The sequence below is a fragment of the Bufo gargarizans genome, chromosome 7, assembly GCF_014858855.1.
Source record: "Bufo gargarizans isolate SCDJY-AF-19 chromosome 7, ASM1485885v1, whole genome shotgun sequence".
In the NCBI taxonomy this organism is placed as follows: Eukaryota; Metazoa; Chordata; class Amphibia; order Anura; family Bufonidae; genus Bufo; species Bufo gargarizans.
Genome location: NC_058086.1, coordinates 22806326 through 22823626, shown reverse-complemented (window position 1 = coordinate 22823626; position 17301 = coordinate 22806326). Strand labels below are relative to the sequence as shown.

Sequence of the window (17301 nt, the reverse complement as noted above, 5' to 3'; positions counted from 1 at the left end):
GATTCACAGGTGAATCAAAGCCCTACCTCATTCTTATTATGGTCATTGACGAAGGACTCAAAGGACATCTTAGTGTCGTGCCATAAGACAAAGATGTCATCAATGTACCATGCCCACAGTCCTATGGGCTCGGTATGTAGGGCGTTGTCTTCGGTGAATACCATGGTTGCTTCCCACCAGCCCAGGAACAGATTGGCATATGATGGGGCACACGGGCTTCCCATTGTAGTGCCCTTGAGCTGGTGGTATATCCGCCCATTGAATGAAAAAACGTTTCTGGTTAAGGTGAATTCAAGTAACTGAAGGATCAGGTGACTGTGGGCACGGTACGGCCAACTCTAGTTTGAAGGAAATATTGTACTGCTTTAAGACCCAATTCATGCCCGAGAGAAAAAATAAACTTTCAGGCTATGAGCTGAGCGCTGCGATTGGCCAGCGCTACAGCCTGGGAGAAGGAGACGCCGGCAGGCTCCACCCAGTTGAGCCGAAAATCTGAAGATACCGGAGCCTATACCGGGAGAACGGAGTGGCGCCCAGGGATAATAGTAAGTGCAGGGAGATCCCTGGGCGCCGTTCTCCATGTCTGTATGCCAGGGGAGTAACTAGAAGTGACTGGGCCCCACAGCAAATTTTTGTATGGGGCCCCCTCCTCCCCAAGAAAACTACTAATCGTTACACAAAAACAAGCCCTCACATAGACCGAAATATAGAAAAGTAATTTTTTTAAGTAATTAAACCAAATAAAAACTATACAAGCTTTGCATCGTATTGAGCCGCAGAATAAAGACGTCATTTTTAGTGAACGCCGTGATGTCAAAACCTCAAAAACCTTGGCGGAATTGTGTGTGTTTTTTATTTTATTTTTTTTAACCCGCAAAGAATTTTTTTTTTTCCTGCTTTCTGATACAAGACATGGTAAATTAAGTGGCGACATTTAAAAAATGAATCTTGTCCCACACAAAAAAAGCCCTCATATGACTATGTGAATGGAAAAATAAAAAGGTTATGGCTAATGTAAAAATGAAAATGGGCCTGGTCTTCAAGGGGTAAAAGGTATCAAACTACAATGTTTTATATTGCTTGCTCATTTTGAGAGCATGAGGGTTTTTGCACATTTTACATACACAGCTCTGCTACACACACAGCTCTGAGTGGCACATTATATATCACTGTTACACATTTTACATACACAGCTCTGCTACACACACAGCTCTGAGTGGCACATTATATATCACTGTGTTACACATTTTACATACACAGCTGTGCTGTGCACATTATACATCCCTCTGTCGCATACAGCTCTGCTACATACACCACACACACTACTGTGCTGGATTCACACTATACACCTATCCAGGGCCGGTAGCGAATCTACATTTTGGCGCCCCCCCCAAATTTTACATTTCTGCCCCTCATGATTCATGTCCATTTCTTGCCCCCCCCCCCATGTGCCAGTATCACAGTGCCATCCTCTCCCCCTGCCCCCTAATGTGCCAGTATCAAATGCCTCTCTCCTCCCCCCATGTGCCAATATCATAGTGCCATCCTCTCCCCCTGCCCCCTAATGTGCCAGTATCAAGTGCCTCTCCCCCCCCTCCATGTGCCAGTATCATAGTGCCATCCTCTCCCCCTGCCCCCTAATGTGCCAGTATCAAGTGCCTCTCTCCTCCCCCCTCCATGTGCCAGTATCATAGTGCCATCCTCTCCCCCTGCCCCCTAATGTGCCAGTATCAAGTGCCTCTCTCCTCCCCCCCCCCCATGTGCCAGTATCACAGTGCCATCCTCTCCCCCTGCCCCCTAATGTGCCAGTATCAAGTGCCTCTCTCCTCCCCCCCATGTGCCAGTATCACAGTGCCATCCTCTCCCTCTGCCCCCTAATGTGCCAGTATCAAGTGCCTCTCCCCCCCCCTCCATGTGCCAGTATCATAGTGCCATCCTCTCCCCCTGCCCCCTAATGTGCCAGTATCAAGTGCCTCTCTCCTCCCCCCTCCATGTGCCAGTATCATAGTGCCATCCTCTCCCCCTGCCCCCTAATGTGCCAGTATCAAGTGCCTCTCTCCCCCCCCCCATGTGCCAGTATCACAGTGCCATCCTCTCCCCCTGCCCCCTAATGTGCCAGTATCAAGTGCCTCTCTCCTCCCCCCTCCATGTGCCAGTATCATAGTGCCATCCTCTCCCCCTGCCCCCTAATGTGCCAGTATCAAGTGCCTCTCTCCTCTCCCGCCACATGTGCCAATATCATAGTGCCATCCTCTCCCCCTGGTACCTAATGTGCCAGTATCAAGTGCCTCTCTCCTCCCCCCTCCCCCCTCCATGTGCCAGTAAAGTAACAGTTCAGTATTAAAAAAAAACTAAAAACTTTTCTACTTACCTCCATGTCAGCTATGCGATGCAGGCCTCTTCCTCTTCCTGTGTTCCCAGCAGCCTCTAGTGTTGAAGATTTGGTGCTCGTGTTCCTGTTTAGCCTGTCTTTCAGAAAAGTTTAAGATGGGATTCAAACCCATGACCTTCTGTATCAGAGGCAAAGCACCTAACCACACGGCCATAAGAGCTGTGCAGCCAGTTACTTAAAAAAATATATATAAGACTTCTACTGTAGATAACTTTAATACCTAGTGTACAACCATACACATGACAGTTGCCCCAACACACCCAGCTCTGCTACATCCATACACAGTGTGCCGGGGCAGCTGTCATGTGTATGTACACTAGGTATCAAAGTTACCTACAGTAGAAGTCTTATTTTTTTTTTAAGTAATTTGTAATACAGCTGTCATATCTGTGTGGGTAAATGCCTTGCCTCTGATGTGGAAGGTTGTGAGTTTGAATCCCAGGGGAAACTTTTCTGAAAGATATGGTAAATGAGATTTAAATACACAAGGGTCTCATAGCACAGAGTGTGTGCCTCAGCCTGTAAGCTCTGCAGGGATAGACAGGGCATGCTGTAGTGAAATGTCCTCTTTAAAGGCAATGAGCATTGATATTTAGACTATAATATCTTCAGATAAGACTGTACACTTATGAAAATGCATGACAGTATGCATACATATTTCTATAACATAAGCTTTCACTGTTTTCTGCCCCACATATTTCCAGGCTGTACAAAGTGACAAGACATGGAAAGCTCATTTGCACCATGGAAAACAGATATCCCTTTCGATACTGAACCTATTACTACACCGATAAAGGATGACACAGTAATTGATCAAGAAGCTGAGTGTCCCACATCCCTGACCGAGGACACAAGACAACCTTCAGAAAATTCACTGGAAATAAAGATGAGGGACATGATGAATCTGGACACAACTGGCCAAGACTTTGTGATTCTTCAACATTCTTGCATGGAAGCAGACGGGAGAGAAGAGGAGCCTAAATATTTAGAGGAAGAACCCAAAATGTGCAATGAAAAAACGGCCACATACTGGACAGGTGGCGGAGCTGAGAAACTAAATGAGGAAGATTTTCCAACATTTGTAGATGACTCAAAGTACGATGTTGACGAGACAGATCCCCACCTCACGGTAGAAATGGAACCAATGCAAAACAATGCTAAAATCTACCTTCCACTTAAGAAAACGCTGAGAAACCTTAGACTCCTTGACCTGAAGCTGAAATACAATAGTCAACAGTTAGCACATCCAGAACATCCCATATCAGAATGTAATAATGAGTCCTCTTCAAGCTCAGACGAAAGTGATTCAAAGTTTCCAGAGCCGAGAGAACAAGATGAAAATCCTCAGGGAAGTGATGGAGAAGCAGAGAACTCATATTTAATTGATCTACTTTCCCAATGTCACTTCAAACTAGAACAAATGGAGGAGTTAAAACATTACTGCAGGAAAGTCATGTGTACTGTAAGTTTGATTTAAAAAAAAAAATATCACAACCACCTCCCATGGTCATATATCATTATAGCAGCTACTTATTTCTTGAAAAACGCATCTGTCAGCAGATTTGTACCTATGACACTGGCTGACCTGTTACATGTGCGCTTGGCAGCTGAAGACATCTGTGTTGGTCCCATGTTCATATGTGTCCACATTGCTGAGAAAAATTATGTTTTAATATATGCAAATGAGCCTCTAGGAGCAACGGGGGCGTTACCATTACACCTAGAGGCTCTGCTCTCTCTGCGACTGCCTCTCTCTCTGCACTTTGATAGGATCAGGCAGTGAAAACATCCCACCTGGTCCTGTCAATCAAAGTGCAGAGAGAGCTGAGCCTCTAAGAGTAATGGCAACGTTGCTCCTAGAGGCTCATTTGCATACATTAAAACATCATTTTTCTCAGCAATGCAGACACATATGGGACCAACACAGATGCCAGACACACATGCTACAGGTCAGTCAGTTTCATGTATACAAATCTGCTAACAGATGCCCTTTAAGACAAATAAGATACTGCTCAACCTCCTCAGCTCAGCTGAGTGTGCATGGTTATTTCAATGGGGAGAATGAAATGAGCCATGGCATGATACCTCTGTCAACAGCTTACCTCTTGTAGGAACAAAGGATATGACATGCTGAAATCCAACCCCCCAAAACCTTCTCCCCCCCCAACATCTACCATTGAGGTACTGTTGGGCCTCCATGCACATTACATTGTTGGCCAGTCCTACAGTATGTGTACAGTACAACCAGCTTATTACTTTAGATTTCTTTACAGCACTATACGTAATATGAAAATTGTCAAAAAGATTCATCAGAAGGAGATATTATTGAGAATATCAGAAAAATAATTGTACATCTGAAGGTTTCGAAGCCCTTGTGGCTGGCCAACAGCACTGTTATAAAAAGTAAAATATCGCTATAGTTGCTAGATCATTTTCGTATTTTCCTCGCTGCCTCTCAAGAGCCAAGAACTTCTTCTGTTTACAGTCATATGAGGACTTGTACTAATGGCCCCAACATGGGCGGACTGGGAACTTAAAATGGAAAAAACTTAGGTGGACTGGGAACTGAAAAAAACTAAAAGTGGCCCAATGTTGTAGGCAGGTCCAAATTGACAGAAGGAGGGCCAAAACAAGTAGGCAGAGACAACAGAAGTAGGCAGGCCTTGCGATACTGTAGTGCAGCACAAAATGCCACCCCAGTAGAAGCAAATACCACAGTGCAGCACAATACTGCCGCCCTAGTCACAGTATTCAACTGTATCACTGTACTGAGGATGGTGATACAGTTGAGTCCAGAGGGGTACCTGCAAACGTTGGCCAGGTGCATAAGTGCCTGATGGTCCTAGCATTAATTGGTTCTAGCATTAGAGCATCAGATCATTATGTTCCTGGTTGGCGGTGGTGAAGAGGGTTTGGGTGGCCACCTGGGCATCAGCCTACCGGGAAATTTCCCTGTAGGGTCTATGGCCAATCCGCCCCTGGGCATCAGTCAATATTCCATACATTGTATTGGAAAGCTGGGGAAAAAATAAAACACTCAATCCACAATTTTTTCAGGTTTCTCATTTATAACATTCCCTGGGCGGTAAAGATGACATGTTACCCTTATCATGCAGGTAAGTACAATTGTAGCAATACCAAATTCATATAGTATTTGTTATGTTTAATATTCTTAAAACTGACACCCATAACTTTTTTAGGTCTAATGCACACTTTAATAAGGCTGCAAAAGATGCAGACAGCACTCAGTGTGCTGTCCGCATCCGTTGCTCTGTTCAGTGGCCCAGCAAAAACAATATAACAAGTCCTATTCTTGTCTGCGCTTTGCGGACAAGAATAGGCAGTTATATTAAAGGCTGTCCATGCCGTTCCGCAAATTGCGGAACGCACACAGACGCCATCCGTGATTTGCGGACTGCAAAACACACAACGGTCGTGTGCATGTAGCCTTATATTTATGTCTATGGAGCTCTGTGAATGCTCTGTATTTGGGGTTTATTTTTTCATTTTTTGGGGGGGGAAGCTGTTGACCAATGAAATAAATACTTTTCGATTTTGATAGTTCAGGCATTTTCAGATGCGGTGATGCCAATTATGTTTATATATTTTATCATTTTTATTTGTAAAAGATAAATGGGGTGATTTTACTTTTTAGTTTTTTGTTTATTTTTGTATTTAGAATTTTTTTTTTTTACTTTAATTTAAGTCTTCCAAGGGGACTTCAATACACTATTGCAGTCTATGGTAAAATTACTGTTTTCCTATTAAACCATGCCACAGGGAGGGCATAATAAGTACTTTGCTATGTCAGGCCTGGGAGCCTTTAGAAGACACTTGGCTGCTATAGCACCCAGGCCGCTCATATAATCTTGTCAGAGCAGGCTCTTAAAAATTTTAAAATTAAATGTCCATGACCAAAGTTATCTCTGATTTCTGACACTCTGCTTTCTGCTGTATAATAGAGTCTGCTGAGTGGGCGCCATTTTTAAAGACCCGACTTCCACCGTACATGTACAGTGGATGCCATGAACGGGTTAAACCCTAGATAACATAAACCTCTAGGATTATACCAAGTACTGCAGTGGTAAATTCCCCAGCATCAGGAAAATTTGAATTTGTGATTCCAAAATCCTATGGCATTTGTGGTGGTGGACCAACTGTTTCTCATCCAGCTTCCCCACAAACAGTTATAAGGAAGAATTACCAGAACAGAATATTAACAATTTAGCAGAAAAACAACAACTTAAGGGTCCATTCACACGTCCGTTGTTTCTTTCCTGATCTGTTCCGTTTTTTGCGGAACAGATCTGGACCCATTAATTTTCCATGGGTCCTGAAAAAAATCGGACAGCACAATGTCTGATTTTTTTTCAGAACCCATTGAAAATGAATGGGTCCAGATCTGTTCCGCAAAAAACGGAACAGATCAGGAAAGAAACAACGGACGTGTGAATGGACCCTAAAGGTTTATTTTACTGATTATTTGTTATACTTTCGTACTACAAATTATCATTTTAGAATGCAAAATGTATGTATTTTTTCTGTTTATTGATTTAAATCATAGGTTTATCAGATAAAATTAGGATTAGAAAATTACATATTTACCAGCTATATACCTCTTAATTGGTAACTGTCAAGTATCCCGGTAGAATCCTATATTGGGCGTGCGTACCACCCTAAAAAAAACCCCACAAGCATAAGGGTGGTTTTACAGGCCTGATTCAAGGACATAACAAGCACAGTTTAATGATAAAACAAGGCAATCAGTACCCTCAGTGTCGGACTGGTATGCCTAGGACACACCAGTAACATTTATTTTGGGGGCCCACCATTACGGTACATTCATATGTTACCTGCTCACACAACAGCAAGATGCTACCAAATGATTAATTATAGGGGTCCCTGCAGCTACTTTGAGAAGGTAAGTTCCTAGGAAAAGAAGATACTTGCTGTCCTGCCTCTGTACCTATAAGTCATCCCAACCACCTCATCGAGTATATAAGAATAAACTGGGTAGTTTCTTAAATAATCTACCCAGCTTTTTATTTGATTATAGGCTGGTTGAGGTGCTCTACACTGTCTATTTCTATGTAGTGCAGTACATCTACTGTGTTATGTGCCATTTGTGCAAGCGGTGGGAGACTAGAGACCCACCTTGCTCAGGGGCCCACCGGGGGATTCACATGTACCCCTGTGGGCAAGTCTGAGCCTGAGTGATAATTTAAAGATCCTGCACACCAGCCAATGGAAACTGGATGGGAGACGATCGATTGTTACTGAGATTGTTCATCCCCCATACACTGCTCCAGCGGCACTTCCTGTTTACATGGGGAGAAGGGCTGTTGATAAGTGAGTATTTGGGCGGTACTATTGTCACGGACGTTCCCTTGGCAGGAGATCGGTGAGACTGGCAACACATGGTTTGATCTGACATGTTTTCTGTTTGGATCAAATCACGTCTGTGTTGTTTCTGGTGCTTGCCGCACCTTCTTTCCCCAGGGGTGGCTATTATGGTCTTTTAACCTTCTATTTATGGTTGTTTCTGCCACTATGCTATGCGGTTTATAGCTTCTGTTTGAGTTGTGGATCTCGGCTGAGTTCCTGGTGCTGCCATAGCCACTTAAAGTTAAGTGTTTTCTTTCCCTTTTGTATTTTGTTTGGGTTATTTTGTGTGTTGCATTTCCTATAATTAGTATTAAGGCTTGAGTGAGACTCCTGTTCGTCCTTCCTTTTGGAGAAACAGATTGTCTCAGTCCTGACATTAGTACCAGGGTCCTATAGGGTGAGTTAGGACACTAGGTATTCCTGTGTATGAACTCACCTACCTCTGGTAGTAAGGACTTTGATCAGGGTTTTACTAGGAGGTGTCCATCTCCTTTCCTTAGTTTCCAGGCCTTATTCCCTCACCCTTTTCCCTCCTATTTTCGGTGTGGTGTTTTTCTCCCACACCCGAACGTGACAACTATATCTCCTTGGGGAGAGAGCGCCTTAATCAACGTGACAAAACTTTTATGCCACACATGCTCCTCTGGAATTCTGGGAAGAAACGCCAGTACTCTCTGCTCTGCACTGATGAGGGGCAATCATCCCGAAGCAGATGTCTGCAGATGAGGTGCTGGCTTATTTAACCCCTTAGTGACCACCCATACGTGTTTTTACGGCGGTCACTAAGGGGCCTTAGGCTGGGCCGCCGCGTTTTTACGGCGGCCCGGTCTAAGCGCTGCACGGCTCCCCCGTGCAGCGGGGAGCGCGGACCCGGCTCTCACATGAGAGCCAGGGCCCTGCTCTAACAGCCCGGACCGGCAGGAGTGCCGATCCAGGCTGTTTAACCCTTTACATGCCGGGCGCAATGGCGCCCGCTGCATGTAAAGTGGTGACAGAGGGAGCGGACTCCCTCTGTCTCCCATCAGCACCCCGAAAATAAGATCGCGGGGTGCTGATGTGTTCGGAAGCTTACCTTGCTTCCGTTCAGGGCCCCGAGCCTGTGTTCAGTTCTCTCCAGCAGGCTGTGCCTCTCTGGCGCAGCCTGCTGGTCAATGTTTGAAATGCATTGCTATTGAAATGTAATGCTTTATAAAGATAATGCATTACATTTTAAAAGCAATCAAAATACTGTATATTATAGTCCCCTTGTGGGACTTTTAAGTAGTAAAAAAAATAGAAAAAAAAATACACATTTATTAAATAAAAAAAATTCCATAATATAAAACAATATGCTTTTTTTCCATTGAAAATACGCTTTTCAATGAAAAAAATTGCAAAAAGAAAATATCCCCCATATGTTTGGTATTGCCGCGTCCGTAACGACCCGGACTACATAAATATGACATAAATTATCCCCTATGGTGAACGCCGTAAAAAAAAAAAAAAAAAAAGAGACAATTTCTAATTTATTCTTAGTTTCCACCGAAAAAAACGTAATAACAAGCGATCAAAAAGCACCATTTACTCCAAAATGATACCAATGAAAAATACAAGTTGTCCCTCAAAAATCAAGCCCTCACACAACTCCATAGAAAAAGAAAAAAAAAAGTTATGGGTCTTGTAAAGTGGCAATGCAAAATCATTTTTTTGGTTAATAAAAGGGGTTTTATTGGAAAAAAAAGTAGTAAAACGTAAAAAAAATTATAAGTATTTAGTATCACTGTAATTGTACTGACCCAGAGAATAAAGATATTATGTTATTTGTACCGAAAAATGAACGCTGTAAAATTTATAATGTAAAAACGCAGTGGCAATTATTTTTCCCCATTTCCCTCCCAGAAAGAGTTAATAAAAGTTAATCAGAAAGTTATGTGTACCCCAAAATGGTGCCATTAAAAACTACAACTTGTCCCGTAAAAAACAAGCCCTCATAAAGCTATATAGACGAAAAAATAAAAAAGTTATAGCTCTTGGAACGAGACCATGAAAAAAGGAAGAAAAATGCTTGGTCATAAAGGCCCAAACAGGCTTGGTCACTACGGGGTTAATAGCAGTCATGTCTTAAACATTGACTTATAGGATAGCGACCTTACATCTTGTGGCATCAGAGGCAGAGCTTGTTAAAAGCTGATTTACATCCGTTTCTAAGCGAAGTGCAGTTCAGTCTGCAGGCAGCATGTTCTAGAGCAGGAGGAGCTGAGCAGATGGACATATACAGTTTTATAAGAAAAGGTTTCTGTGTAACTTACATTTAAACCTCAGCTCTCTCTATGCTGAGGAGTCATGTGGATGCTCCTACTTACTGACTGACAGCTCTGTAGGCTTAGCCATGCATGAGTAGGATTGCCCACATGACTCCTAAGCACACAGTGAGCCGAGGTACCAAATACTGAATCCATCTAAATCAGCTCTGCTCCTCCCGCTCTATAACATGATGCCGGTAGATCGCACTGCATTTTCATGCTGACAGTTTCCTTTTCATTCCTACCACATCAGATTACATATGGTTTAGTTGTCTGTTTTTTATTTTATTTTTATTTTTTTATTGCAGCTATGGGAAGCTCAGCAAACCATTGAGTATTTAAAAGAAAAAGTAGCTGAGCTTCACAGAGAAAATGTACGAAAAGAAGAGGACATCTTCCTGCTGACAGAAGAAGTTATAAAATGCCGCAGCCTTTTATGCCTGAAATCTGAGAAAACCACAGATGTGAAAACAAAGATCACTCAGACTGGTGCCCACGGGGAGACCCGACAGACGCTACAGGAGTTTGCCTCTATCTGCAGTATGAATGACCAGTTAGCAGAAAAGACTGAACCTACAGAACAAAACACTTCTAAGCTCTGTGTTATTTTGTAAATTATTAGTCAGAAATGATCAAATATGTTAAAGAGGACCTCTCACCCAAAAAATACAGTGCAGTCTGCAGGCAGCATGTTACAGAGCAGGAGGAGCTGAGCAGATTGATATATATTTTGTGGAAAAAAGATTCAGTAAAACCTGTAATTTATACATTTATATCTCTGCCTTTTCCACCTCCTGTGAACAGCTATCGGTACAGGAGGGAGGTGCTACCAGTGACTGACAGCGTTGTGTGTATAAGACATAGCGGTCAGTCACTGGTAGCACCTCCCTCCTGTACCGATAGCTGTTCACAGGAGGTGGAAAAGGCAGAGATATAAATGTATAAATTACAGGTTTTACTGAATCTTTTTTCCACAAAATATATATCAATCTGCTCAGCTCCTCCTGCTCTGTAACATGCTGCTATCATATTGCATAACATTTTTTCAAGGCTACTTTCACACTCGCGTTTTAGGTGGATCCGTCATGGATCTGCAAAAACGGATCCGTTAAAATAATACAACCGCATGCATCCGTCATGAACAGATCCGTTTGTTTTATCTGTAACATAGCCAAGACGGATCCGTCATGAACTCCATTGAAAGTCAATGGGAGACGGATCCGTTTTCTATTGTGTCAGAGAAAACGTATCCGTCCCCATTGACTTACATTGTGTGCCAGGACGGATTTGGCTCAGTTTCGCCAAGCGGACAGCAAAACTTTGCGGGCAGCGTTTTGGTGTCCGCCTCCAGAGCGGAACGGAGGCAAACTGATGCATTCTGAGCGGATCCTTTTCCATTCAGAATGCATTAGGGCAAAACTGATCCGTTTTGGACCGCTTGTGAGAGTCCATGACGGATGTCACAAACGGAAAGCCAAAACGCTAGTGGGAAAGTAGCCTAAGATTAATACATAGATTTTTATCTATTTATTTACTATTTAGTGGCTAAAGGGAAGACCAATAACTTAAATGGCTACATTCACACGATAGTGAAAAATGTCAGTGTGATGGCCATGGGCTATTCACACAACTGTTTTTTGGACGGCTTGTTAATAATGGCCATCAAAAAAATAGAACATTTTCCTATTTCCACAGACACCCCCCATAAAATTAAAGGGAACTGTTTTTAATGGCCTTTTCTCAAAAAGGCATCAGTGGGAAAAAAAACGCTGTTGAAACAGACCGCTTTGCCGGTTTTAATAGCCATTTTTTTTCACTGTCATGTGAATGCAGCCTATGGGAGTCCTGAATATAACTGAGCACACTTTTACTCGGCTATTTTTTGGGGACTTCAATAGTGAATGGAGCGAGCCATGCATGCCTTTCTTGAGATAGGTATGGGTTCTGGAGGTGGATACGTCTTTGGATAGGCTAGAAATGTGTAAATTTACAGGGGTTGTGCCATCTATAAAAGTTATCCTCTGTCCACAGGATAGGGGATAACTATTCAACTAGTCTGACTGCTGGGACCCCCACTGATTCTGAGAACGGGGGTCCAGTTGGAGACAGCCAAGCACATAGGATATGGGATAAGTTTTAAAGATGGCACCAAGTATTTAATGTATCCCCTATTATGTGAACATAACATCTGGTGGAATCCAACAACTGTGACTGATCACAATAATGGAGGCCGTTACCAAAATCCATGGAGGGGCAGGTTGCTGCTACATTCCTTCATGCTGAGTGCAGCGCTCGGTTATCTCCTGCAGAAACCCACCCAAACATTGGGAGAACATACAAACTCCATGCAGACATGGAAAATCAAACCCAGTACTAACCACTGAGCCACACTGGTGCGCCATTGTTATGTAAGCATTACAACTTTTGAAAAATAAAGCAAAAAAAAAGTCTCTTTTAAACATTTATTTCTATATTTTTATTTAACATTACAAAAATAAAATAAATATATATTTTTAAAGTTGTCCCCCCTTCCCATTAGTGTAATTGTAAACTTTGCATACTCTTCAACATTCTGGAGGAAAAATGTGGACGACCATTTTGGACAATAATTAAGCATATTACGCATATATACGTTTTTTCTTAACACCAAAAAAATATATTAAATTATTCCATAAATATAAAAAAATATATAATGTATTAAATTATTACATAAATATAGCTGTGTGAATGCACCACTTATTCACTGCCCCACAGTAAGGATACCGAAAAACTCCACTCGGCTGGAAGATCTGATGGTATAGATGTGCACATGGAGCCTCTTGTCAATGGCCGACTATGCTGCCCTCTGATCTTCATGATTCCACAATTAGCCTGGCTAGTACCCAGGGAGATGTTTGATTTTTATTTATTTTTTTGCTCCTGTCCTGAGAGGTCTGACGTTCCGTATATCAGCCATCAGATGGTGAGATTTACAAAGCCTAAGGGCTGTTTCACACGAGTGGATGCCGTGCGTGACATCCGCTCCGTGAAAGAGTGCCAAGACCCGATGCGGACAGCAGAAGCACGGAGCATTATCAGTCATGTTAATGCTCCATGCTTGGCTGTCATTCACGGAGCGGATGTCACGCACGGCATCCGCTCGTGTGAAACAGCCCTAATATATCCATCTTAATGAGGGCCCGTTAACTAGAATATAACTATTAAACCACAATGCCTAGTAGCCTCCCTACATCTTACACATACATTTTGCTGCCCAAAATGATTCTGCAATTGGGAAAAATTAAAGGAGTTGTTCGAGATGTTGCTATTCATAGCCTATCTTTAGGATTCCCTGATTCCCAGTACCCCCTGCCAAGCAGCTGTTTCATACGTCATACATTGTATAGTGGCTTTGACTTATCTGTGCCTAGGCCATGTCACCAATGAGGGCTGCAGCCTCTTCATACAGCTGTTTGAAGTGGATGTGACAGGAGTCAAATTCCCACAGATCAGATATTAATGACCTATCCTCAGGATAGGCCATCGATATTAAAATCTCAGACAACCCCTTTATTCTTTTTTGTTTTAACAAGATTTTATTGAGTGTTTTTTTCCCCCATTTTCTCCCTTTATTCTTTGAAAGAAGAAATGTCATGTCATAGCGATATGTCAAAGGTTTCGATCGGTGGGGGTCTGAATGACGAGACCTCCACCAACTGCTAGAACAAGGAGAGAGAAGCACTCACATTTGAGTCAATGTCTTGCAGCTAGAAAAGAGAGAGTGATTGGTGGAAGTCCAACCGTTGGGGCCCCACCGATCATGGGGATCCTATGTCTCCCCATATGAATGGAGTGGAGGGGCTAAACGTGCACTTTGCTGCACCATTTATCTCTATGGGACTCCTGAAGAGAAGCCAAGTACATAAGTATATAATACTATCATTTCCCGTCTCTAGTCTGCTTTTATTTCCTTAGACTGCCTTCCAGTCAGTGTTTGATGAATGATTTTCATCTGTGACCTTCAGTTAAAACCATGAGTATGGCCTCCACAGAGAAACGGTATAATGGAAAGATCTGCACCTGCTCTGTGTTCCTGACCCGCACCTGGTTTTGGCTTACAATTACAGTCTATAAAAATAGGCAACTTTTTTCCTGTATCCGTGAAAAAAAAAAAAAAAAAAAAAGATGTGTCTGTGATATTTTGGAGGCTGGTGGTAGGTAATTATCATCATTTTACAGCTCACAGTAAATGCTGGTAATGAGATTTTACCAGTATATTGAGCAATAGACATGGATTACTTATATTCTTTATCCTAATTTTATGCTTGGCACCTGAGGAGGAGGGGGGGGGGGGGCGTCTTTTCTCTGGCACCCCCCTTCCAATACTTGACCACATACCTCTTACATCCAGGGACATCTCCTGTCATTTAGACCTTCTCTTTCCTCTTCTCCTCCGTTAGACCACCATGAAAAATTATTTCAGCCGCATCTCGTCTCTACAGAGTTTGTAACATACACACGTTAGATTTCTCAGTTTTTCCATCAACCTCCCCATCCTAGTGTCCCCACAATGTCACCCTGCTGCCACTCCCATTACTGTGCCCCCAATGCCCCAGGTACTATACTGCTGAAAGAATAGTGACCCTAATAGACATAATTGGGGTCATTTATCAAACTGGTGTAAAGTAGAACTGGATTTCCAAAAGAGCTGTCAAAAATGAAAGGTGAGATCTGATTGCCTGCTATGGGCAACTAAGCCAGTTCTAGTTTACATCAGTTTGATAAATGACCCCAAATGTCCCTATAGTGTCCACAGCAGCTATAATGTCCCCTAGAGTGCCCCAGTAATAATAACACCCTATATTGTGCTCCAGGCAATAATCCCTGTATAGTGTCCCCAGAAATAATATAATTGCCCCTATAGTGCCTCCCCAATAACAACGCCCCCATAGTAATTCCCCCCCCCAACACAGTAATTTCCTCCACATTGCCCCATATAGTAATTTGCCCCCCACATAGTAATCCTTCCCATAATTATTTTCCCCCCACAGTAATCACTCCTATAATAATTTTCCCCCACACAGTAGCCCACCATAATATTTTTTCCCCACATGTCCTCCTGTGTGCCCCCCTATTGTCCTCCTGTGTGCCCCCCCATGTCGTCCCCCAAAGTTGGCACATAAAATAAAAAAATAAATAAAAGCGAAATACTCACCTGCGCTTGCAGAGGAGAGGAAGGTGCGCCCACTTCACTGTGCTGCTGCGTTCCGGCACAGGCGCGGGCGATGACGTCATCACGCACACCTGCGCCAGGATTTCACTACTGCATAGGCTTCAGGCCTATTAGGCCGGGCAGGGAACTATACACTCCTGTGCTCCGCCGCAGTATGTGGGCATCAGCGTTCCAGCAATAAGTGCTTCCATCTGTATTGATGGAAGCGCTCATTGCTTCTGGCACCCTCCTGAGAGCCGGCACCCGGGGCAGACCGCACTTCTTTCATTATGGTTTTCCAATTTGTCAATAAATAATGCTGGCTGTCCGTGATTTTGGGATAAGTTGTACAGAAAAAAGAAAAATTCTGGTTGGCAACCCTGACCCCGAATGGAAACACCCACTTATCGGCGGGGTTTGTGTTAGCCCCGTCCATTTTTGTCCCATTTGCTGACACTATCTCTGAAAACCAGGGACAGTCCTGGCAAACTTGGGACAGTTGGTGACTGTGTGAAAGTGGCCTCAAGGGGGTTGTTCCATCACAACATTTATGACATATCGCTAGGATATGCCACGAATGTCAGACACGTTCCACCTCTAGGACCCACTCCTATCTCTGTGACTGGACCCACAAAGTGAAGAGATAGCACTCTTGCACATAGCAACCCTTGCATGCATGGCCACCCTCCATTCTTCTATGGGAGTTCTGAAAATAATAGAGCAGACCCCCTCTGCTATTTTAGTAAGCCCCAGCCATACCGGTGAACAGAATAGACGCAGCTCATGTGCAATTTAGTATAATATAATCATTTATATGGCTGCAATATGACTTCCTGACAGCAGGTGGCGCTGAGCTCAAGATAAGAACGGAGATGCCACGCAGAGAACGGTATTACGTTTATTATATGCGCCGCTTTGGTGTCGTCATTTCCGGTGCCCCAGTTGTGTGCAGTGAGCCTCACGCAGTGGTGCTGTCAGTGTTCCGACAATGGTGAGATGTGATTTATTGTATGACGGAGCAGTTGTGTGTGTGACATGCGGCTTTGCTTCTGTCGCGGGACTATAATTCTCAGCAACGCAGGTTGTCCTAGCTTGCTGGGGGTTGTAGTTCCACAATAGCTTGAACGACATGCATTGCTGCCCCATCTCCGTCCTCAACCTGCAGTCTCTGCGCTTCTGTATGTGGAGAGATGCGTTTCTCCAGTCAGTCCGTGTAGTCTATGTCTAGCTGATAAATGAGGGGGGAAAGCAGCTGTGGCTGCAGGGTCCCCCCAGTGGTGGGCATGGGCATCCATTGTGTCTGTGTATAGCGCCATCTAATGTCTCAGTGCTGCACTCCTCCCTGGTGTGTTGCACTTTATGGTGTTGTGTGTCAGCAATCTCAGGCACTCCAGAGGTTTTAAAACTACAACTCCCAGCATGCACACTGGCTCAGGTGTTCTTGGAACGAACAGCAGTGAATGGAGCATGCTGAGAGTTATGATTTCACAACAGTTGTAGTGGAGCATGCTGAGAGTTATGATTTCACAACAGTTGTAGTGCCAAAGGCCCCTGTTAGGCCTCTTTCACACGGGCGAGATTTCTACGCGGGTGCAATGCGTGAGGTGAACGCATTGCACCAGCACTGAATCCGGACCCATTCATGTCTATGGGGCTGTGCACATGAGCAGTGATTTTCACGCATCACTTGTGCGTTGCGTGAAAATCGCAGCATGCTCTATATTGTGCGTTTTTCACGCAACGCAGGCCCCATAGAAATGAATGGGGTTGCGTGAAAATCGCAAGCATCAGCAAGCAAGTGCGGATGTGGTGCGATTTTCATGCATGGTTGCTAGGAGATGAAAGGGATGGAGATCCGATCATTATTATTTTCCCTTATAACCTGGTTATAATGGATAATAATAATAGCAGTCTTAATACAGAATGCATAGTAAAATAGGGCAGGAGGGGTTAAAAAATATTAATTTAACTCGCCTTAATCCACTTGTTCGCGCAGCCCGGCTTCTCTTCTGTCTTCATCTGTGAGAAAAAGGACCATGGTGATGGATCAT

General features: G+C 43.5%; 1 protein-coding gene across 1 annotated transcript in view; it reads left to right on the top strand.

Annotated features, from left to right (window-relative positions):
- The first annotated feature begins 16162 nt into the window (after nucleotides 1-16162).
- Nucleotides 16163-17301, top strand: part of ISY1 (ISY1 splicing factor homolog) — a 34082-nt gene continuing 32943 nt past the window's right edge. The window contains exon 1 of the mRNA XM_044301032.1: nucleotides 16163-16241. Coding sequence (XP_044156967.1) covers nucleotides 16239-16241 — 3 coding nt within the window. The 5' untranslated portion in view covers nucleotides 16163-16238. The remainder of the gene's footprint in view (nucleotides 16242-17301) is intronic.